This window comes from Diabrotica undecimpunctata, chromosome 8, assembly GCF_040954645.1.
Source record: "Diabrotica undecimpunctata isolate CICGRU chromosome 8, icDiaUnde3, whole genome shotgun sequence".
Classification (NCBI taxonomy): domain Eukaryota; kingdom Metazoa; phylum Arthropoda; class Insecta; order Coleoptera; family Chrysomelidae; genus Diabrotica; species Diabrotica undecimpunctata.
In genome coordinates, this window is record NC_092810.1 from 23,279,716 (window position 1) to 23,304,615 (window position 24,900).

Sequence of the window (24,900 nt, forward strand, 5' to 3'; positions counted from 1 at the left end):
AAAACTGCAATCTGATAGAAAGCTGTTCTTTTTCAACGATATGTAAGTTCCACAAAATATGAAACAAGAAAATAATATTGATACTTGTTTTTTTCTTCTTCTATAATTTTCTGGTGACAACTTTGCAACTGGAACATTTTTAAGGAACGTTTTTGCAGCAGTTGCTGAAAAATTTCGGTAGTAGCTGCTAAAGTGTTTTCTACATCTTTATCCATATCTGAAAATCATGTATAGCCTTTAAATCTTAATGAATAATAATAAATTATTGTAAAGCTAAACTGATTTCTGTTAGCTTTCTATTATAGTACATCATGCCAGACTTGATCGAAGATCTTTTGAACATTAAAGATTGTGGTTATGCCGATTTTATCGTCATTAATAATAATAATAACTACTGTAATAAATTTTAGTACAATATTGTTACTGTAAATCCTATAAAACTAAAATACAACGTTTTCATAAAGACAAGTTAAATATTGGTGTCTGTAAAATTGGTTGCATATATTTTATGTTTTCATTCCATGACCAAATTAATGTCAAATGTCAACTGTACGAGTGACGAGACTGACGAGTATGTCATAACAAGAAAAAATATGCTAAACAATTTGCTAAAATTTTAAATTAAAAAACCTTATGAATTCTTCAAATTTTTTTAGATAATTATGAATGGTTTAAAAATATTTCTTCCACTTTTTCTTTTAGTAGGTAAGATTATTACACGTTTTGTTTTATAATATAATATCACATACATTTTCAGGTGTTTTGATTTGTAAAATACATAATGAAGCAATTATAGATAATTTAGAAACTACAGAGCAGTCCCAAGTTATTGACGATTCACTAAACAATGTGGAAGATATTACTGATATACCCACTACAGTGAATAAAGAGGTTACTGAAGTATCAGAATCTTTAACAAATAGTACAGATGTTGGTGAAGAATTAATTGCAGAAAAAGAGGAGCTCACTAACGAATTTGCTGTCCAAAATTCTACGGTAAATTCAACAGAAGTAGTTAATAAAACACAAAGATTTGTACAATGTTTGCCAGCTATGGGAGACATAGAAGTACAGCTAACAAATGACACCGAGCTTATAAAAATGTTGCAGCCTGACCCGAAAGTAACCAGCAGGGATGCACCTGCGATGTGTGTTGCGGTATTATTCTATTCAAAATATTGCCCCTTTTCTACACTGGCAGCACCACACTTTAATGCCCTACCTAGAGCCTTTCCAGACATAAAGATGGTGGCAATAAATGCCATGATGTATCATCTGTTTAACACTCAGAATGGTATTGTAGGTGTACCATCACTGCTGTTGTTCCATAATGGCAGATCTGTTGGAAAATTCAACCATTCAGAGTATACTCTAGAAAAGTTTTCCCAGTTTATTTTGAAGCATACAGGTATTTCAGCAGTAGAAAGTGTAGCTGTGACCTCTGCCGATTTCTCAGGACCAGTTGTAAATGTACCTGCTAGAGACTATGATTTGTTTTTGATACTTTCTTGGTTGTTTATACTGTTATGTGGGGGTTATTCCTTCACAAAATCATCATGGTGGAAGTGGATAATTGAAACTGTTCAAAGTAATTGGAGGGAATCTGAAGTGCATGCTCAGCATGAACATATGGAGTAAATAAATGTGATTTATTGGTGTAGTTGATGTATTTATTGTACAGTAAATAGTTTTGTTATTGTGTATTGTGTATTTTGTTTTTTATTGTCTTAAAAATCATATACCCTTAATAAAGTGATAAGATTATAAGCAGTTCTATTTTAAACATAATTTTGAATGATAATATAAGGAGAAATGACCAGGAAAAGAAAAATTAAAACCAATTATGCAATGAAAAGTATCCTCCAAGAAACAACAATAAAGAAAACATGTAGACCTAAATATTGGCACATAGATTACTGAAAGTATGTTAGCCAAGTATAATTAGTTTGCATATCAATCATATCATAAAAGAGAAAAAAGGTAATTAATGAAAATGTAAACTAAAAACAGGTATGTAATGAAGTGACAGAATATCAAGCAAAAAACCTCTCCATATCTGGATATCTGACAAAACCAGTTCAAAATATAATATCCAGATACAGTTTTAGGTAGTCTGTAATGATAATTGCCTACATTTAGTAACCAGTTAGGGAATATATTTATACTCCCTCCATTGGATCTTGCTGCTATTATAATATATACCATTTTTCAAAGTAAAAACGTCGCACGTCACGATTTATACAAAGTGTCGTCACTTGTATTTAAAATTTCCAGAACATCAACTTTAGATTTCATATTTCCCTAACAATACGGACATACAATAATAATACAACGCCCATACGGAACTGCTCGATCTTTCATAGGCGTCAACATGGTATAATAATCAGAAAAATGTAATCATGATTATATTGGGAATTTTAGAATTATATTGATTAAATAACCAAAAACATTTGTTAATATTAATAATATAAATTTTATGAAATAACTGTTTAAATTTAATATTCCACAAAATAAGAATTTTAATTAAATATATTAGACAATCGTACGCCACTGATACGGAAATACTTCAAATTTCAATGACAGTTCACCGTTTGGCAAAATTGTTTAAAGTGTTGTCGCTTTTTTAGAATAAGAATTTGGTTTATGTTTTGATTTCTCACACGATTTGATTCATAATATATTATATATTTTTAAATTTTATTTATAAATACATATAAAATTTGACTTAATAGCTTTAAAAACTAATTATTGTTATGTATTGTGATTGTGTTATGCCAAAAACAACTGAATAGTGTGTAGAAAGCTGGTAAGCTTTAATATATTATTTTGTACAAGAAATAATGGCGGTACGCTTTTACTATTTATACTCTAAAAGAGGTAAGTTTAAAATTTAGAATATATAATTTTATATTAAAATGTTTTCTTATATATTTTAGTGTATTGTAGTAGTCTTAAAACCAAGTGTATCTACTGTTAATAATATTTCTCATGCTGTTAAAATAATGAATTTTTAAAATCAGTTTAGAAATTTTGAAAATGTGATTATTTTTTGAAAAGGAAGTATTGAACTGGAAACCGCATGGACGAAGAAAGCAAGATTAAGTTGGAGAGAAGGAATCGATAAAGACTTAAGGAAGGGGGGATTTGAAAAAACCTTTGGAACGACCGAGATAAATGGAGACTGGAAATCATAAGACGGCGTAGGACGTTATAAACTGATTGATTGATATAACGAAATTATGGTATGTATACGATTCAATGTATACGAAGTGATTCTGGACCGACACAGCTTTTTATGCTACGAACCAAGACTGCAACCGTTTCACTGGCTTCTATATTGCCGGTGAAACTTCTGTAAAAAACAAGAAAAAAATTAAATGAATCGGTACATACATTAGATCTGTAAATTATTTTCCAAGCAAACAGCGTTAATGACAAAACGGACGAATGATTGGAAAAATGTACATAAAAAATTGTCAGAACATGCAAACTTAACTGACCACTAAACTTAACTAAAACTGACCACTTAACTAAACTTGGAGACTGAAACACCAAAACATATAATGAGGCAAACACCAGTAGGGAGAAGGTCCAAGGGAAGACCCAAACGTAGATACATGGAACAAGTGGAATAAGATCTGAAAACACTTAAGATTAATAACTGGAAAAACAAAGCAAGGAACAGAACAGAATGGCGGAAAATCCTAGAACAAGCCAGGACGCAGAAAGGCTTGTCGAGCTACTGATGATGATGATGAATGTTAGTGACTCTTTAATAAAGGCATAAAAATGTTGTGAACAAGATTTAAACCAAGCAGAATTTAAAAATGAAGTAGGTATTACAATTTAAGACTTGTATAAGTAAAGAAAATATTATTTCGCCTGTATCCTTGTGGACATTTATTAAGAAAAATAATATTATTGCCACATTTCCAAATTTAAACAAAATTCTGAGAATTTATTAAACTATTCCAACTTTTTTCTTGGAATCCGATAATTAAATAGAACTACATTACATACTATATGGCAATTCAATGTTTTTTATGCTCTGCAAAACTGAAAGGCAATCTAACAGAATTAAAACATGTCTATTGCAGGTGTTTTTAACATATTTTAGAGCTCCAAGTATAGCTATTGATTCCGCTGAAAAGATTGAAAATTCATATGGTAGTTTATACTTGAATTCTACGTTTGTAGCAGGTAAAAAGTATGCGCATCCAGTCCCTTCTGTTGTTTTTGATGCGTCCGTGTATATTACTGTGGCTTCCCTATAACCCTGCCGTAGAGATCTTAGAAGATTGCTACTCATAATGGTGTTCTCACTATAAGTGGGTATTGTAACCTCAGTTCTGTGGAATAAAGAGAAGTAGTCTAAGCTTCTGTCAACCGTGTGCAATTTCTTGAAAAAAAAATAGGATTATTCTGTAATGCCATGCATAAAGGCGGGGAAGGTTTTTTCTCCCAATATTTGTTTGTAAGATCTGACTCGTTAAGTTGACGGACGCTTGAAAATAACTGGGAGTTAGTAAATAGAATTTTAAGAAGGCTTTTTTCACTTAAAAAGTTTCTTCTATTTTCAAGGGGTAGCTCAGCGGCTTCAACATATAAGGGTTGTATAGGGGTTGATCTCATAGCATCCAAACATAGATACCCTCATAATAGAATTTTGAAACGTGTCAATTTTTCTTAAAAGGTTCTTTTAAGAAAAACAATTATTGTATCCACGAATGCGATTGGCATATGAAATAAATTAACCATTTTGTATCTTAAAGTTGACAAGCAAACTGATTCGTAGGGCCCCATTTAGCCTTAGTCCCTCACTGAAGAATGAAAGAATCACGTGATCTCTGAGTGACAATTTAAAAAATGTGCCGACTTCAATTTTTTACGTATTTATTAAATTATCTCAAAACAACCAAACTATATACCAAATTGTAAAGTATTTTTATGCAATAATATGTAGCTTACTGTCCGTCCATGTCCCCCCGCTAATAATCCTTTGTGGTTGACGCGGATATATTAGTGTAAATAAAAAGAAAACAAATGACTTCGAGTGAACTATCTTAATAATATACAAAAGTATTTTTTGACTAGAAGTAAGATCTATCACAAAATTTAATTGAAATAAGTTTATCAAGAATCAGGAGTTTTCTTTAATAGTTCCGTATTTTTCAAGAACCTATTATTTCTTTGTCATGCGCTGAAAGAAAATAATTTTCTAATAAAAGAAAAACTCTGTCCCTTGCAACAACAACTGCATCAGTCCATTTAAAACACCCCTATGCTTAAAATAAATGTTTTCTCCCTTCTCCAGACAATCCTCCTGCCATTATACCCAGCAGCAGGAAAAATAATCAAGTGATCTTCGAATAATACAAAAACCAGTCAGTCGACGATTGCCGACAGCAGTGTGAGGTAGTGAGCAAGTAAGCTGTGAGAGTGACGCACGCGCTCTAGACGGACTTGCACATGTTTGACGTTTGAATCCAAGAACTCTTGATTTTTACCTTATGACTTTTCGTTTGTTGTATTTGTTTAGTGACCTATCGAAAAAATTGCAGTGAAGTGGCTCGATAGTTTTATTTCTTGTAGGGCTCAAGATATAAAAGATATTTTTAGTGCCGAGTTTATATATTATAGGTGAGTATTAATGCTCTAATTCGTCAATTGTTTAATAAAGTAAAAGCCTTACAGTCTTGTTTGGTAACATTTTTGAGAGATAAAATTAATGTACATGAAAATAATAAACATTTTAAATCCAATAAGTACCTACATATATAGCACATGATACTTACAGATCCATTCTTATTTTTAGTTACAACTTCAATAATTTTTTATTATCGTAATAACTGTGCAGGTTTTTATTACTTTTATTAATTATAGAATCTGTGTAAGCAAGAAAAAGCTGATTATTGTTTCATTAAGTTGTTTTAAATTTGATTTGAATAACTAGTAGTTCGTTGCTATGGTAAAAATATTGGAAAAATTAACGAAAACCCAAATAGTGTTGGAAATATACTAATCAAATAAAATTCTGTTAATTTATAGGTATCTCCAACGAAATGAATTATTTAAATGATCTTCTTAGAGTGCTTTATCCAATTATTTGGACGTTAGCTGTCGATCGTTACCATATTAACTGATACTTTCAAAATGGGTTTGTTTGTACACAACATTGGCTCAGATTTTTGTTGTTCTCCAAGATGTTCTTCCGAATATTTTTCTGTATACTATGGAAGGTTCTGGGTACTAACGAAGAATGGTAGATGGTACTTCAGTATTCTGATCTTCAGATCAATATTATTTATATTGTAGCCAGAAAGAATTCTCTTGTAACTTTGTTAAACGCCATTTAGAAGTATTCAAAAATATCTTCTTTTGTGTCTACGACTTCGTTTTATTCGAACGGGGAGACTGGTTAATGTCTCCCTCGATCCCGACCCATTTCGAAATACAAACTATTCTTCTTTCAATTTTTTCTGAATTCTGCCATGCATTACTCCCAGAAGTATCCTTTTAATACACGACATTACATAGTTCTATCTCTGTACTCTTCAGTACTCTCTTCGGCAGATAAATAAAATGTTCTACAGCGCCAATCCTTCGAAATAATGCCATTATTAAATGTAAATTTGAAAATATTGCAGTTGCTGCTCGCGAGTCCCGAGAGGTGAATCAAAGAAAATAGACCTATCGATTTATGTTCGATGAAGAATTTTATAAATTTGTCTTCTCTTTTGCCCAAAAACTCCTACCTTAGAATTTAAATCTCGCAAAGTATGGTCACGTCATTTTTCTTGTTTCAAACTTTTCGTGGTCCATCTAAAAGAAACTATAAGTTAGGTATTTGAAAGTACCGCTTATATTCTCCTAGTGTTTCAAAAAGATGACTGACTGAGTAAATATAAAAAACTTTTAAAGCAAATATTTTTAGGTAAATAAACCTATATACCTTCTTACTAAATAAAATACTTCCGCAAATGTTACAAAAGAAAAACAATGGGTTGTGAAATAATAACACAAGATTGAAACATGTAATTATTATATTATAAGACAAATATTTCAAAATGCTGATATGGTATACAATTATCATTTTTGTAGTATGTGAGTAATGAGTAATTGCTAACAAATTATTTGTTTTCAATGAGGGTAATGCTATTTCAATCTTACGCTTGTAAAGCTTTGTGATGAGTGGTGGGGTATGTAGGAAAGGAGTTCTATTGAACTGGATACTTTTGAGGCTAAGACTTCGTTTCTTCGGGATAGGAGAGTGGAAGAAAACAACGAACTGGCAACGTCAACCAGAAAATTTACTCTCTCCAAAACGTTTACAATGTAGAGGAAACTGGGCTCAATTGGAAAGCTTTGCCATGAAAAACTCTCTCTGCCTTAGCTTGTGCTAATGCGACTGGCAGCCACTGATTACCTATGCTTCTTATTGGTAAAACCAAGAAACCACGGTGTTTTAAACACATTATATATCTGCGATGTCTGTCGTTTACACTTCGCAAAAGAGTGCTAGGATAGATAGTACAATTTTCATGGAATGGTTTATAGAAACTTTTATATCCTCTGTTAAAGCCCTTCAATGAGAAAAATCGCAAAACAGAGAAACATTATTGCTTCTTGATAACGTCCCAACTCATCGATGGTGGAATGAAAAAGATCTGTCCTTAAAAAACTACTTTACCTAGCCGCTCGTAAACGTCCAGATTTATAAGACATTTAATGAACTACTTTTCGACCCTTTTTATAGTAAAATACATTTAAAAATAAATATATTGCAAAAAACCATGGAGTAGACAAGTACTGTGTATTATTAAAATATAAAATAAAGAAATATGTTAGGACCGTATTAGGAGAGAAATATGTTACGTTACGAGGCTGAACACCTATAACAATAGACGCAGAAGGCTGGATGATGAATAACTACATTGCTAGAGGTATCTCCAATCTCTAATTTTAGTATATACAACTGTATGTTTCATTGACCCTCGATATCGAAGTGAACATCAAGAAAATCTGGCCTGGCAAAGGGACATCTAGATAGAAGTTCATAGACCAAAGTTTCTTATGAAAATAAAATCATTTTCGTGCTATGAATAAACGAGGTCGCGCTACTTGCGCGTCGAATTAAAAATATTAGATTTTAATGTATAATTGGTTAAAAAGGGAGATGCAAACATTTGTAACCCAAAAGTTTAACTAGAAAAAAATATCCAACCACTACCATAAGACTTAAAAAAATCGCCATGTTGTTTATAATTTAAATAAAGAGTTGGGACATATCTTATTTTTTTACAGAAATTTCCATAGTATTATTGTATCTAAATTAGAAATCGAAATATTTAAACCGAGCTGAGATATCGCAAGTTAAATATATTATTAAAATTATAAAATAAAAATTGAAAAATTGTTGCTTTTTTCTTGTTTATTAACAGCCCCCTCCCCCCCAGTTGTGCATATTTTTATTACGAACATTTTTTTACCAAATTTTGCCCAGTTTTCACGAGTTCTGGACAATGGATTATGGTCATGGTGACCTTTTTGGGGGTTCGCCTCTTGCCTATATAACAAATAAAATGGAGATTTTCTAGATTAAACGTAGGCGTGGTCAGTTTTTTTTCAGTCTGGAACCAATGCTGAAAATCGCGCCCTATTCTTCCGCCATATACTTTTTTTTTAAATTTACATTAATAATACTTTCATATACCTATGAAAAACAGTTTAAAATTTGTTGAAATATTTTTTTAAATTCCAAATATATTTTTTAGAACAGTAGGTACATTTTTGAAACGAGTTACGTTTGTTGAAAAATGTGGGTGGTCACATAAAATATATAAAAAATTCATATTGACATTAAAAATTTATTATAACAACACATTACAATACCATTCGTTGCTGGAAGGGTACGATTTTTTTAAATTAGTCAACTACACTATCTTTATGTATATTTACAGCAAATTCTTGTTCAACAAAAGGCACCATTAGATGTTCCAAACGATCGTTGTGGTAATGTCGATAGAAGTTTCGATTTTATTATGCTCAGGTCAGAAAAACTTCTCTTACAAGTGGAACTTGTTACAGAAACTGTGGCAAATTTTACCATTGAAGCACTGGAAACATCGATTTTCTATTATGCTGAGACATTCAATCGAGCCTTCTTCTTGTTTTTAAAAGTCTTACTTCAGTTTCTAATTCTTCTAATACAAATCAAAATGTTCTGAGGTGTATTTTAAATCTTAATTTCCTAGCTCATCTTAATTTAACGACATAGTTTTGCCTACTGAATAAATTATCAAATAACAGCTTATCACAAGTGTCTTTTACTTTGGAATAAATGTCATCAAATATAGATGGTTCGTCCTTAATTCTTCCAAAGCAAGCGCTAAGTTTGAAACTGCTTCTACAGCTTCACAAATATCTATTTCTGATGATTAAAGTAATGTGTTAACTTTGATAACCATTTGCAGACTTGCATGCATTATTTCCAAACACATAACAAAATCAAACAATTTTATTTGATGTAGCATCCCTTTACCTTTAGCTCTAGCTTTTGCATCAGTTGCGTCATCAACTGTCTCTTCAATGGCTTCTATAATTGCTTCAAGCTGATCCACAGCAAACTGCGTCAGCACGATACGCCCAACGTGTTTCAGATAAAGATTTCACAGTGTTTTAACTTATTATTTTTGTGACCTTTGATTGTTTAGCGCAAGCCGCTACAGTTTTCTCTTTACATCTTTTCTGTAGGTACATCAGTAAAGTTTCCTGACATCGCTGAAGCTCCGTCAAAGCATACAGCTTTAACATCCTCCCACAAAACATTTATATCATGGAAAATAGAATTTATTGTTTCAAAAATGAAATTTAAACGTTCCAATTCTACGGCAACGTACTACCTTTAGAGATATATTTAAAAACAATAGTAATCTGATCGTGGTGAGAGAAATCAGAAGTCTCATCTACAATCACAGAAAGGGGCTCTCCTTTTACTTTCTTCTGAATATCTCTTTGGATTTAGAATCTTAGCATTACATTTTTGAGAGAATTTAAAATATCATTTTGAATGTTGTTGCTAAGATAAATGCAGTTTTTGGGCCCGATTCCAAGTATGTCGCAAATGTAAGCTTATTTTTATTCTTTCGAGGAACAATCGAAGAGGTTTTCCACCTTTTTTAGACAACTAAAGTTTCTTTTGAAATATAAGGTCTAGGTCTTTTAAAATTGGTCTTCACTTTTTGGATAATTTCTTCTTTATGGTCTCAGTAATGAATGTACCCAGTCAGTTTCAGGTAGATTGTTTTTGAAAAGAGGCCCTAGTAGATCCTGGGCATCCAAAACACCTTTGGCTAAATACTTTATATCTCGCAAGTATAATGGTTTTTTCTTCGTTTGCAGAAAATACAGTCTGCCATCATTTTTTCTTCCATGTCGGCCATTATAGCGGTTATTAAGGGTTCCATAGGGAATTTTTTATTCTTCGACAGCGCGACGGAAGGACCATCCTTCCTCAATAACTTTCTGGAGGTCATTTTCCATCCCTACTTCGTCCTAGTCCTCATATGGACGAGTACCAAGTTTTCTTATAATTTCGAACCATTTTTTCTGAAAAGAAGATACTAATTTAAGATTTCTTAATTAAACCGGAAATTATACCTCATTTGAATCCATAAAAAGAGCACTAGTAAAGAGGAGCATTGAAGTCTCACTAATACAATGGATTCAGTCAATGCTAAAAACGAGAATCATCACTGCTGGTATTGGAGGAGAACTGTGACTGGAGTACTGTGACTGTGACAGCGCTAAAGGGGTGCCCTCAAGGGGGAGTATTATCGCCTCTGCTATGGTCTTTGGTTGTGGATGACCTTCTCACTAAGCTGCATGATTCTGGTTTTATAACCCAAGGTTACGCAGATGACCTAGTTGTTACAATTAGGGGCAAGCACGACCAGACTATATCTAGTCTCATGCAAACTGCTCTTAACGAAATTAAAAGTTGGTGCTCGAAAGAGGGCTTAAGTGTCAACCCCAGTAAAACGACTTTGATACCTTTCACAAGGAGACGTAAATACAATTTACAGGCTCCAACTATGAAGGGCATCACATTAGACTATTCCAAGGAAGTAAAATATCTGGGGGTAACCCTAGATCAAAAACTCACCTGAAATAGTCATATTGAAAAAAAATTATCCAGAGCTTTGGTGGCAAGTTGGACCTGCCGCAAGACGTTTGGAAAGACTTGGGGCCTACAACCAAAAATGACTCTCTGGTCATATAAAACAATAATTAGGCCCATGGTCACATACGCATCATCGTATGGTGGCCAAAAACACAACAAACAACAGCTAACGCCAAGCTGCAAAAAGTACAGCGGCTAGCTTGTCTGGGAATCACAGGGGCAATGTCAACATGTCCCACTGCAGCTCTAGAGGCGATGCTGAACCTTCCTCTCTTGCAGTTCTGCATAAGGAGGGAGGCAGTAACTACCGCCTTAAAACTACGACAGACACAAATAATGAAACCTGGAGATCTAGTTACCCACCTGAAAATCTTAGAAGAAATTCCATTGGATTCTAAGGACATGCCGACGCCGACAGATGCTATGCCAGTCAAATTCGACTTTGAAACACCCTTTGAAGTGGTCATAAAAAACCACCAAATGGGTGAAGAAATTGAACCAAAAGTGGAAGAAGGTTCACTCGTATGGTATACGGATGGATCTAAGATAGATGAAAGAGCAGGAGTGGGAGTTACTGGGCCCAATTTCAGGCTATCTAAATCTCTTGGAAACGTCCCAACTATCTTCCAGGCAGAAATACATGCTATAGACATAAGTGCCCAAGAATGTCTCAACCGAGACACCCTTAGGGCAAAAGTCTTTATTTTATCAGACAGCCAAACCGCCTTAAAGGCTCTAAAGTCATTTACATGTGAGTCAAAGTTGGTTTGGGACTGTAAACAATCTCTCAAGAAGCTGGCGGAACGCAACAATGTAACTGCGATGTGGGTGCCAGATCACAAGGGAATTGCAGGAAATGAGGAAGCTGACAGCCTCACAAAAGAAGGAGCTAATACCCCATTCCAGGTTCCGGAACCCTTCTGTGGACTATCGAAAAGCCACATCAGAGAGGGACTCCGTACCTGGGAACTCAATCAACTAAGATCATATTGGTCTAACACACCAGGACAAAGGCAAGCAAAAAGGCTCATAAAAGTGTCGCCTACTGCAACAAACCGCCTTCTCGAAATGAGTAAAAAAGATATCAAAATGGCCACTGGCCTTCTCACTGGTCACTGCCCTCTGAGATATCATCTCAAGAAGATGGGCAAATCAGATAGTGAGAACTGTCGTTTCTGTCACAATGAAAAAGAAACGGCAGAACATATACTATACAACTGCGTAGCACTGTTCTGCAAACTACTAAAATTCCTAGGTGAGGTCAGTCTGGCGTCCTCTGACATAGGAAACAAGTCACCTAGGAAGCTAATCAACTTCATCAGAAGTATTGGCATTCTAGAGTTTAACTAGATTAAGGTATGCATAAAAGATCTCTATAGGTCGAACTGCGGTGAGGCCGCATGGCCTTAATCTAATCTAATATCTAATAATAATCTAGCTATATTGTGAATTTTTAAATTTCCCGAGTAAATAATTATGACACCCTAAAAATAGCGTGTTTACATACAGTTGACATAAAGCATGTAACTACTAAGATAATTAGTTAAAATAGCACTTTTTTTCGTAGTTTTTCTTAGGCATCGGAAAGTTAGGAAGCTACAGAAACTTATCAAAAATGTAGCCATAATTAAAACAAGCATTTTTTCATAAACGATATATTTACTTCAACTAAAGAATCACAGGTTACACGCTAGTGTTAATTAACTAAAGCGACGTTGTCAACCATTTGTTAAGCTTCTTAGCAGGGAAAATTAAAATACTCAGAATCATTCGCAATTATCAATTTCACCTCTTTGGATCAATTTCACCCCATTTTACGGTATTTAATTAAAATAATACGAGGAAGGAACTTCTGTTTTCGATTTTCTTGTCTCTATCATAAACTTTTTTGCCGACGGGCACTCTAACTAATATATATGTAAAAACAATAAAATTTACAGTTGTTGTAACTCGAACACTCGTTTTATGTTATGCTGTAAATTGAAACCTGCATTATCGATGTTTGTAATATTCCGTTCAACCTACTTCAATCTAATCTACAAAAGCGTAATATTGTTCTCACATTAATATATTCCAGTTATCCCTACTTAGAGTCATAAAACCGATATATAATCGATCTGTTTAAAAAACAGTCTCTACCTTAGATTAAATTTATATAATAGGTTTATATTGTACGTCCATTTTTCATTAACTTAAAAGAAGTGTATCGGTTTTATTCTCTCTAAATTTGTTCCTTTACGAAAGCGAGTCGTAAAGTTTTTTGTTTATTTATGCTTTTAACAAGAGTTGTAAATGTTTTCGACTTGCATACGGGTGGTCTGTCTATAATAATATAATACATTTCTCTACTGTATGTATTTCCAAGATTAGGAAGGTATGCAAATATTACGAATACCTTAAAAGTGAATACAAATATTTTGAATGAATAAAACAATGGATTTTTGAGATAATCTATTTGTTTACTTTTTGTAGTAAGCACCACTCGTTTGTTACATAGAACATAAGTACACTTGATGTTTAATTATTGTATAGTATTTTTTCTTTTTCTTGTTTTTATTTAAGCTGGTTTTTATGCAATCACTCAATTGAAAGATGGCGGACAGGTTCTACACATAAATCGACTTCTTGTTTTAGATTGTTGTTTGAATAGAACCTATTAAAGTTAGCTACTTAACTTTTTGCTTTATTTATAAATTACCTTGTTTATTAATACAAAAGAAAGTGTTGATTGTTGTAACTGAAGTACCTCAGTCCATCATCGAAAAAATCATTGATTTCACGTAAAAATTTTGTACAGGTTTTTGAAGGTTGTAAAAGGAATATGAGGAAGATAATGACAAATCCTTAAATAGTTTTTTGAATATTGACATAATATAAATACTTGAAATTATGCCTATTAATAAGTTATTGAAGTGTGCTAAATCTCAGCTAGATCGAGCTTCTTCTTCTTATGATGCCGTATCCAATTAGTGGATGTTGGCGACAATTCTGACATACTCCTCTCGGTCTAGTGTGGCTCTAAAGAGTGCATGGGCATCGAGGTTTGTCCAATCCCTTATGTTTTTAAGCCATGAGTATTTCTTTCTTCCGATGCCCAGTTTTTCTTCCATAATAAGCTTTAAGAACTGGTACTTGGAATTTCGAAATATATGACCCAGATAAGCAGTTTTTTTTCTTTTTATTATTGGCAGCAATTCACGTTCTCTGTCCATTCGATTTAATACTTCGACATTTGTTGTGTGATTTGTCCAGGGAATTTTAACTAGTCTTCTAAATACCCACATTTCAAAGGCCTCCAATCGGTTCATCACATTGGCCTTTATGGTCCAGGTTTCTACACTATATAGCAGTATGGAGTAAATGTAACATTTTACAAAGCGATATCGAAGCGTTAAGTTAAGGCTGCTGTTGCTTAGCAAGGTTCTCATATTAGTAAATGCTGTTCTGGTTTGCTCAAACCTGCTACGTATCTCTATGTCTGGATCTAGATCTTCAGTTATCCAACTACCGAGATATCTGAACTTGGGCACCTTTTGGATGTTCTTATTTTTTACTCTTATATTTAATTGCATATTTCGTGTTCTGCTAACCACCATTACATTCGTCTTGTCTATATTAATCTTCAAGCCCAGTCGTTCTCCTTCGGTGTTTATTCTATCTATTAGTCGTTGTAGCGCTTCTTGGCTATCAGCTATTATGACTGTATCATCAGCATAGCGAAGATTACTAATAGTCTGTCCGTTGATTTTGATTCCATCTTCAGTGTCACTTAAGGCTCTATCAAAAATCGTTTCAGAGTAAAGATTAAAAAGGAAGGGTGACAGGACACAACCCTGTCGTACACCTTTTTCGATTGAGAAATATGATGTAGATTCCAGTCCTACTCTTACAGATGCCACTTGATTCATATAAAGGTTCTTTATGATTTTAAGGTCATTCTCATCTATCGAACGTTCCTGGAGCAATCTTACTAATTCTGAATGATTAACACAATCGAACGCTTTCAGGTAATCTATAAAGCATAGGAATACATCTTTTTGCTGATCTCTGCATTTCTGAAGTAGGACTGTTAAGCTATAAAGTGCTTCTCTTGTGCCAAATCCTTGTCTGAAACCGAACTGTGTGGGGCTAATGTCTCTTTCACATCTGTTGTATATTCTTGTGTGAATTATCTTTAAGAAGAGTTTTAGGACCTGGCTCAATAAGCTGATCATTCGGAATTGGTAGCAACTATTAGCGTTTGGCTTTTTTGGGATTGGTATAAAGGTTGATTGAAGCCAATCCTGTGGTATTTGACCGGACCCATAAATGTCATTAAAAAGATCTACCAAGGCGTCTATATTGTCTTCACTCAACATTGTTAGAACCTCTATGTATATGTCGTCTGGGCCTGGTGCTTTTCCCCATTTGCTCTGTTTGATTGCCCTTACAACTTCTGACTTCAATATTTTGGGGGAGGGTTCACTTTTATATTCACTTTCAGAGTTTCTTCTAGTGTTGTCTGAGTATAGTTGCTGTGCGTAGTTTTTCCAATGTTGAAGTAGATCCTTGGGATCGGTAATTAATGTATTGTCCTTCACAATACTGTTAAAACTGCAAGGTTTTGTGTGACCTGTCACTTCTTTAACGAGTTTATGTATGTTAAAGTGGTCATGTTCTTCTTCCAATTCCTCAATTTCTGCATACCTGTCTAGCAGCCACTGTTCTTTAGCTTTGCGACACTCTTTTCGTATTTATCGGTTAATCTGCTAATGTTTGGTTCGGTCTTTCTTTTTAAATGATCTGCGGTCGTCCATCATTGATAATATTTCGTCAGTCATCCAATTCTTCTTTTTAAACTTTTGGAAAGCGATCAGAGACTTGGTGGTGTTACGATAGCTTTTTTAATACAATTCCATTTGTCTTCTATACTGGCCGGTTGATTAGATCTTGCCGTGATATCCGCTATTGCCTCATTTAATTTTTAATTTTTTTAAGATCGGGCTAATAGTTTGTAAGTTATTCAATTTGTTTATCTCGGAGAGCGATTATTTAACACGTTCCTTGCCGATAATGCTCGGAAAGCTCGGTAAAAATGAATAAAAATAATATAAATGATTATATTTTACCAAGTGTTTCAAATTCAAATAAAAGAATAATGTTAGATATGAAAAAAAAAATTATCAGATGAAGAACTGTTAGGTAAAAGATTATTAGAAGCAAGCGATGAAGATTTTAATGACTTTCTTGATTCAGACAGTGAGTATTTACCAGAATCTGAGGATGAAATTGAAAATAACGTATCTGTAGCACTTATTGAGGATACGGAAGATAATGTATGTTATAAAATTAGATGCAAATATTATTTTTTTTTTAAATATATTTAATTGTAGACTAAACTGCTCGTTAAAGTTGATGGAAGAAATAAATGGGAAGAAAATTTTGATGTATGAAAAATTTCCCTTTTTGAATGAAAACACCAGGAGCTACTAATCCAAGTTTCCGATAATCGAATGCTACTTACATATGAATGTTTGCAGCAAATATGTGATGAGACTAACAGATATGCCGAGTACCTTTTCTTGTTTAATGCAGGGGCCACACATTCTAGAATTTTCAATTGGAAAATTTTGACTCCCGAACAACTGCTAGTTTTTTAGGATGGTTTTACATATCATTCATCTTCTTCTTCTACGGCACTACAGCCCAAAATGAGCCTTGGCCTCCTTTATTTTTTGCCTCCACCCTTGTCTGTCTGTGGCTGCTCTTCTCCATACACGGACTCCTAAAAGTGCTTGTGCGTCGCTGCTTACTGTGTCTTCCCAGCGCTTTCTTGGCTTTCCAACTGGTCTCTTTCCCTGCATTCTGGCGTTCAGTGCTCGTTTTGGTAGCCTATCCTCTCCCATTCGTATCACATGTCCGGCCCATTGCAATCTTTGTATTCTAATGAAGTCTGACAGGGGTGTTTCCTTATACAGTTGATAGAGCTCGTTGTTATATCGAATTCTGAAGATTCCGTTTTAACTCACAGGTCCTAGTATTCTCCTCAGTACTTTTCTTTCGAATGTGTCGAGTTTGTTTTTGGATGTTTCTTTCAGGACCCATGCTTCGCTGCCATAACATGCTATTGGCCGAATTAAAGTTTTATAGATTCTCATCTTTGTATTTCGGTGGACACTTTTAGACCGAAATATATCATTCATAGTCACATTTATTTCATTGCTTGGGATTGTGGATTATTGAAAAAAAAAGATACTCTTTCTGCTAATCCCATTTTTTCTACTTTTAATGGCCGGGGAGAAGGTTATTATCCTGTTCGTAATTTGAGCTTAGATGAGTCAATGGTATTACACAGAGGACGACTTAATTTTAGAATAATATTTATATAACAATAGTTATATAACTGCACAAATGGCGGCCAATTCAAATTTTGCGTCAATATTGGGATACCGATTATTAGAAATACTTTGCTAAATACCAATATTTCCTTGCATGTTTAAAAAAGTATTAAAATAAACGCTCCTTGAATGCACAAATCAAACAACTAAGATATGTATTATTTATAGTAGGTGTTTCAATCACAACTTATCAAATAACAAAAGTTATGTAAATATCAAACATACTTTTCCAATTTATTTCTCAACAAAACATCAAAATCTCAACCCACACATGCGATATTAAATATTTACAGAACCAGAAAAACAGCACTTGTTAATGAAAATGCAAAAAGTTTATTAAATAATTCGCCAACCACATGGATTTGGAGATAAATAAAATTTACCGACAAAAAATATTGTTTGCTGCATTTGTATAAACAAAAATGTGGTATCGTCTGTCTAATATAACAAAAAAAGTCCAAACAATAGATTGGAATAAGATGCAAAGTGAACCTTCCTAAATTCTCAGACTGTTGTGAATATGATGACTCAAATGTTGCTCTTTCATTGTTTTGCGTCCCACTTACTGTCGCCCAAATGTCAATGACTGGGAAAATAGTGGCTGAGTGTATTACAAAAGTGCAGACAAATACTTTACATTCCAAAGAAAAAATGTAGGATATTTGCTGTTGTTGATATAAAGCGACAGTTCGCCATTTTTTTTTGTAATCATTTATGATGCGTTTAAGAGCAGTAATCGACGTTGTTCCTTAGAGAATTGTGTGTTGTTTTTGATCGTATTGGGGAGGAGCAGTAGTTTTATTTGATATCTCGAACTGTTTGCTTTCTTTTGTTCTTAAATACTTATATCTTTATCCTCTGGATTTTCACTTTAATGGACGATTTATTATCCTTAGAAGATGCGGAGAAAAACACTGAATTTATCAAATTCGTTAATCTCTGTTATTTCCTTATGACCTAATCTTATGACAGTCTTTGGTAGGTAATTTTTTTATAGGATAGAAGGAAGCCTAACAGGAACATCTGTAGTAAGAAGAGGACTAAAGCAGGGAGATACGCTGTCCACAATACTCTTCAATTTCATGCTGGAGGCAATAATGGAAGAGAGTGGAATACAAACGAAAGGTATGATTTATGACAACTGAAACCAGGTCCTGGCCTTTACGGACGATGTAGTGTTAATGACAAGAACTAAAAGGGAACTGATAAGGATTATCAAACTCTTGTAAGCGAAGGCTAAACAGTATGAACTGATTATTAATGAGCAAAAAACAAAGTATATGGAAATGGGACAGACCACAGATGAAGACACACAACTGAAGACTACCACAAACATCGACAGTAAAGAATATTGCTTCAAAAAGGTGACGTAGTTTGAGTATCTAAGAGCAACCCTTCTCTCCCTTGAGAAGCAGGAAGAGTTCGAGAGGAAGGAAGACGGTCGTAGCTCTACACAAACTACTAAGAGCGAAACACATATCCAGAGAGGCAAAATCACTGTACCGAACAGTGATCCAACCCACGGTACTGTATGGAAGAAAAATCAAGAAAATGCTAAACATCTGGGAACGGAATGTTTTAAGGAAGATATTCGGAGACCACCCGGCTCTTGTCAGCTGTTGTTTCTAGATATAAAGTAGAAAGGTATCATCGACATTTTGAGTTTGGAATGACAGCAAAGGCAGCAACGTACTACAGATACTGGTGTTAATTTGTACTCACTCTTTTTATATCATCTCGTCGGGGTGGATTTCTGTTTCTGATAGCTTGTATTCGAGGTCTTCATTCCAAAATTCTTTTCGTCCACCGATCATCAGTTGCTCTTGACATAACCTGCACAGTTCCATTTTAGTGTTGTTATTATTTTAATATCTTTTTTCTTCTAGCCATCTGTCGTCCATTTTTTGGACATAGGCCTCTCCCAACTCCTTTAATCGATCTCTTCATGAGCAAAAAACTTCCAATTTGTTCCGGCTATTCTTTTTATGTCGTCCACCCATCTCACCCAAGGAAAAATCTCGGGAAAGAGAAATGTGGGACGTAGGAGGATTTCCTGGTTGCGAAATTTAAGGGAGTGGTATGGGTGCAGTTCAATACAGTTGTTCAGAGCTACAGCCAACAAAGTAAAGATTGCTGTGATGGTAGCCAACCTCCGATAGGAGACGGTACTGCAAGAAGAAGAACCCATCTCATCTGTGGCCTTCCTCTTGGTCGTCTACCTTTGTAAGGTCTCCAATGTTGTCTTGTAGCTTTCCAACGTTGGCCTTTTTTTTAGCAGTGTGACCTGAGAAGCTTCATTTGAGTTTGACCGTTTTTTGTTGTGATATCCATATTCTATCACGTAGAGAAACCCATAAAATTATTCTCTCCATTGCGCTTTTCGCAACTTGTAGTTTACTCACTGTTGTTTTTACGAGTATTGGGGTTTTAGGTCGTCACTGGCAGAATGTACTGATTAAAAATTTTTCTTTCCCAAGGAAAATCCTTGAGTCTTTGAAACCAAGCTAGGTTTCTCTCTTGCTCTTTAGCTCGATTGCTTGGTTGTCTTGATTTATTTTGATCTCATGGCCCAAATACTTGTAGCAGTCAACTGGCTCGATGTCCCTATCCTCAACTGAGGACTATTATTATTCCACTTGGGATTTTTATTGTGGCCTAAATCGGTCATAAATTGTGTTTTTGAAAAATTTATTTTAGGACCCACTCTTTTTGTGGCTGTATGGAGCTATTAGAGAATTATCTGTGCCTGTTCAAAGCTGTCCACAATAATAATGATGTAATCTGCAAACTTGGATTATTTAAAAATTTCCTATCTGCTTTGATGCCCTTCTGGTTCCAATCTGATGTTTTACAGGCGGATTTTAGTAAAGCTATAAACAATTTAGGAGACATGTCTTGCTTGCAAGTTTTACACAATCTGTAGCATGCTTAGATATGTATTTGATATCGGTGGTCTATTCTTCATTGCATTAGAGCATGAGCATTTCGCTTTGGTTGACCGTGTCAAATGCTTTTTCAAAGTCGACAAAGACAAGTTTCAGGAGTCTATTATATTCAATGACTTGATAGTATGCAAATAATCATTTGTCTTGTAGCCAGCTCTAAGTATTGCATGCTAATAAGGTTGATAGAAGTCTAGTTTTGGTGTCAACCTATTATTTATTATCTTTGTTACATCTTGTAACATATCTTGTTATTATTAGCTTGTAATATCTCCCAGGTGCCGACCCGGCTCGCCATTATCGATACAAAACAAACAACTGGAACCGATCGTTCTTCATACCTGCATAAATTAGCCCCTTTTTATTTACATAACATCCAAAGTATTAATTAGATGTCATCAATCTAGATTAAGTTTTCTTTTGTCTTTATAAAAAACAATTCTAGCCATGCATCTGTATTTTTTATCGTTATATTTTTACTAAAAGGTTTCTTACTAGTACCTAGATCATAAAAATATGGCAAAAAATCTTCCCTTAATAAAAATTACTATAAAATATTGTCTTTTTTCTGTAAATAGAACTATATCTCGCCTTAGCACACATTTCGCTCTCTTTACTTATTAAACGTACATACTCGACATAGCAAAATAGTCATTTAAACTTATTTATTTTCAAGACAGGTTGTAAAATAAAAGTGTAATATTAACTGAATTGGAATAAAATAAAAAAATTTTAAAGAGCTAAAAGCTCTTTAGTTCCATTATATCTTCCTCTTTGTGCATTACTACTAAAACAACTTTATTACAGACGGAGTAACTTTTTTTGAAAGTCATGAGTTATATAATTGTACCAACGCTTTTAATACTGTGTTTCTTCCTTTAACTTTCTTAATAGTGATTTGATCATCATCTTAAATATGATTTATTCACCTTAAATGAGACTCAATTCGTCAAAAAGATATTAATATTTTAGATTGAGGAAAGTTACGGAATATATTAACTTAATAGAGAACCTCATTAGCAAAATTTAAAGCCAGCGCAGCGTAAGGAATCAGTTTTGGCAATTTGATCATTTGAACTACTTTATATCTTTAGGATTTTTATTCATGAAAATATGGAAACATTTTGATATTTAATATATGAGGTATTTTGCTGTCACTGTTCTATGTTTAAGTGTTCTCTTGCAGAATATTTATATGCATAAAACTGTTAAAGCCACTTTACACTGCGACTATATTCTATATTAAAAACGAACAAGTGGGAAAAAGACAAACTTATTTTGAAAACTATTGTTTATATTTTAATTCAATTCGGCGATTTCCTTTATTTGCAAAAATTTCTCAATGGAAATTAAAGAAAGTGACGACAATCGTGACGATCTTGCAATTGAGTATTTCTTTGGCATGTTTTAATCCGGTTCATTGCTGAAAAACTTCTTTCAACAGATGCACTTGTAGCCGAAATTGTAAAAAATAGTTTTGCCAATTTAAAAGCTTCCGGAAATGCATTATCAAGCTCTGAGGACTTTAAATATTCATACAGTTGAACAAATTCGTGTCTGTCCATCCCATGTTGGTGTGTCAGTATACATTTCTTTAAATAGTTCGAAAAGCTCTGAACGAATACAAGAAACAGTCTCAACGAGTCTACCGGCATAAATCCACCTTGTTGCTACTAATTTGGGTAAACGTTTTTGTACTTTTACGATTTTGAAAAAAATGCAGCAAGCCCTGCTAACGTTTGAAAAAATTTTTATTACACCGATTGCTGTAAAATCAAATTGAGTCTATGCGCATAACAATGAACAAAAATTGCATCTTGATACTTATCTTTAACCAGTTGTTGTAGGCCGTTGTATTGCCCACTCATTACAGCCGCACCATCGTAAATCTGTGCAATTATTTTATTTTCACACCGAAACTCATTTAACATACTGAACAAAATTTGCGATAACAGTCCATCTGAACGCTCTTCACTAACATTAACAAATTTCAAAATCTTTCACAAACATCACTGTCGGGGCAAACATATCTAAATACAACAGAAAGTTGTGACTGGTTTGAAACATCAGTGCTTTCATCCAATATAACAGCTACAAAACTTGCTTCGGTAATTTCTAACTTAATTTCATCAATCATAAATGTAGATATGGCTTCAATAATATCTTTTTACTTAAAACTCCCGAAAAACAGTTGATTTTTCTAGATGTTGGCAACATTTTTGATCTTTTTTGACAATTAATGTTAACAATCCCCTGTAAGTGTTTCGATTCTCAGAGTCATCACCCTCAAAATGACCCCGAAACTCTAATTCTTGTTTGGCCAAAAAACATACAGCATCTATAAGTGTGCTAACGATATATCTATTTTTTTTTAAATTCATTATGTTCAATAACAATTTCAATATGTTTAGCAATATTTGCTTTAAAAGTTTGGTTAAGGTTGATCTGTACCCTCCAAAAGACAAACCCCAAATTCAAAAAATTTGAAAAAATTTGAGAAGGTATATGTGATGACTAGAAGTATTTTGACAACTTTTAAACAAACTTCATGTTTTCGTTTTTGAAAAAACTCAAAAAACTACTTTTTTCCAAGTATAAAGCGGGAAAACCAAACATAGGATTTTGTTATTTTTTTTACAGCATCAAGATATGATAATAAGAAATACTTATGAATTTTTTGAAAATTTTTGAATTTACAGTTTTGTTCCAATAGGAAAAACTAATATGTTTCGGCTTATAATAAAGTTAATAAAGTAAACCGGTAAGAAACCGAAAAATTTTTTAATAACAACATATATAAAACTGTAAAAGTGGAAAATATTTGCAATAAAACGTTAAATATTTTTTTATTACATTATATTACAATTACTTTGTACAACACTTTGGCAGATTACAACAAAATTTAATAGGAATGTTATCGGTTTGAACTTTGAACCGGTCATGCTGAAACTTACAGAGTTACAGAATAGTAGATACTGCAACTTTTATTTTGAAAGTAGGATATCATAAAATTTACACTCTATAAGTAATATATCTATAAAAAAACCTATTTAGTTTTAAAAACCTATTTAGGCGTTTTTAGTTAATTATTTTAGTATTTATAAAAATAGTGTTTCTTGCACAACCAGTGGCGTACACAGAATTTGTCTGAGGGGGGGTTTAAATTTTTTTTATGCTACCTTCATTTTGAGTCCCTAAAATTTGGGTTTTAGTTTAATATAAAGTACTAAAGATAGCAGTGCCAAAGATTCAGGTATCTATTATCCTGCCTACCAACTAAAACCACCCTCTCTTACTTGTGTGCATTTGACTGTCGCACGTACCGTACTCTGAAAGTGGGGTGAAGACATTTGGTGAGAACACTCCCTTCTCTTATTTAAATCTTATCTATTGTTCTGAAACTATTTTCTTGTGGCTTTTAAACTAATTACTATTTTAAATTACTATCGAAAGAGAACTTTCGATTCTTGTTTTGCCAAACTGGATCAAATTAGCTACACATCTTTCATGTAATGGAGAAACTTCATGTCTCTTTTTTAAAACTCTAAAACTGTTTAAATCGCGGACTCTGCCGCTGGTCCACCCATTTTTTTCTGTAGAAAACAGAAGACATGGCCAACAATACAGTCTATTTTTCTTATAACCACATAAACAAGAATTTTCACTGTACCAACTAAATATAAAATATCGAACTGATTTTTTGATTCCTTTTTTAAATTGTTTAAAATAGATGTTGGTCTTCCATTTTCAATAATCTCCTTTTTTTCTTTAAAATTATACAAGGAGAATGATTTTTCAAGTAGCTGATCGATTACGCAGCGACACTCATCCATGTTTAATTGCACGGACACTGTATAATAGGTACTAACTCCCTGAGTAACCAAAACAAAAAATGATAAGCCTATTAGTATCCCGAGCACGCCCACGCTCTCCCGCTTTCAAAAGTTTCAGACACGATCAGGCCCCGACCGATCGCCGACAGACCAACACGTGTATCCACAAACAAAAAACCTTCAAATTTCTTGTTCTGTGCTATTTGGAACAAACTGTCACTAAAAGAAGTAACTATTTTGTCTATTACCTCCTATAGTTTATTTTTATGAACGAGAGAGTAATTAGCATAATTTTAACTGGTAGCTCCGACCACTCCATGGGCGTGCTCAAGATTAATTGAAAAATTACTTTGAATAATTGTAAAAAATAAATGAATTATTTCAGTGTTATAAAGTGTTAAGTGTATGTAAACAAAAGTGACCTCTTTTATCACACACTATATTAGAACTGACCGGCCTACATTAAAAAGGGTTTTAAAAAATTCACATTTTTTTTAATTTTTAAAAATTACAAAAGAGAAAAAGAGTTTTTAAAACCGTCTAAGGTATGTTAAATAGATGAATAA

General features: G+C 33.6%; 2 protein-coding genes across 2 annotated transcripts in view; both read left to right on the forward strand.

The window, feature by feature from the left end:
* The first annotated feature begins 558 nt into the window (after nucleotides 1-558).
* On the forward strand, nucleotides 559-1,697 carry bug (thioredoxin domain-containing protein bug). Its single transcript, XM_072541413.1, has 2 exons — nucleotides 559-705; nucleotides 758-1,697. Exons 1-2 carry the CDS (start codon nucleotides 663-665, stop codon nucleotides 1,636-1,638), a joined length of 924 nt encoding a protein of 307 aa, XP_072397514.1. The 5' UTR covers nucleotides 559-662; the 3' UTR covers nucleotides 1,639-1,697.
* Nucleotides 1,698-5,374: 3,677 nt separating this feature from the next.
* Nucleotides 5,375-24,900, forward strand: part of LOC140447277 (SH2 domain-containing protein 4A-like) — a 169,591-nt gene continuing 150,065 nt past the window's right edge. The window contains exon 1 of the mRNA XM_072539844.1: nucleotides 5,375-5,640. The gene's annotated coding sequence lies outside the window, so the exon portion shown is untranslated. The remainder of the gene's footprint in view (nucleotides 5,641-24,900) is intronic.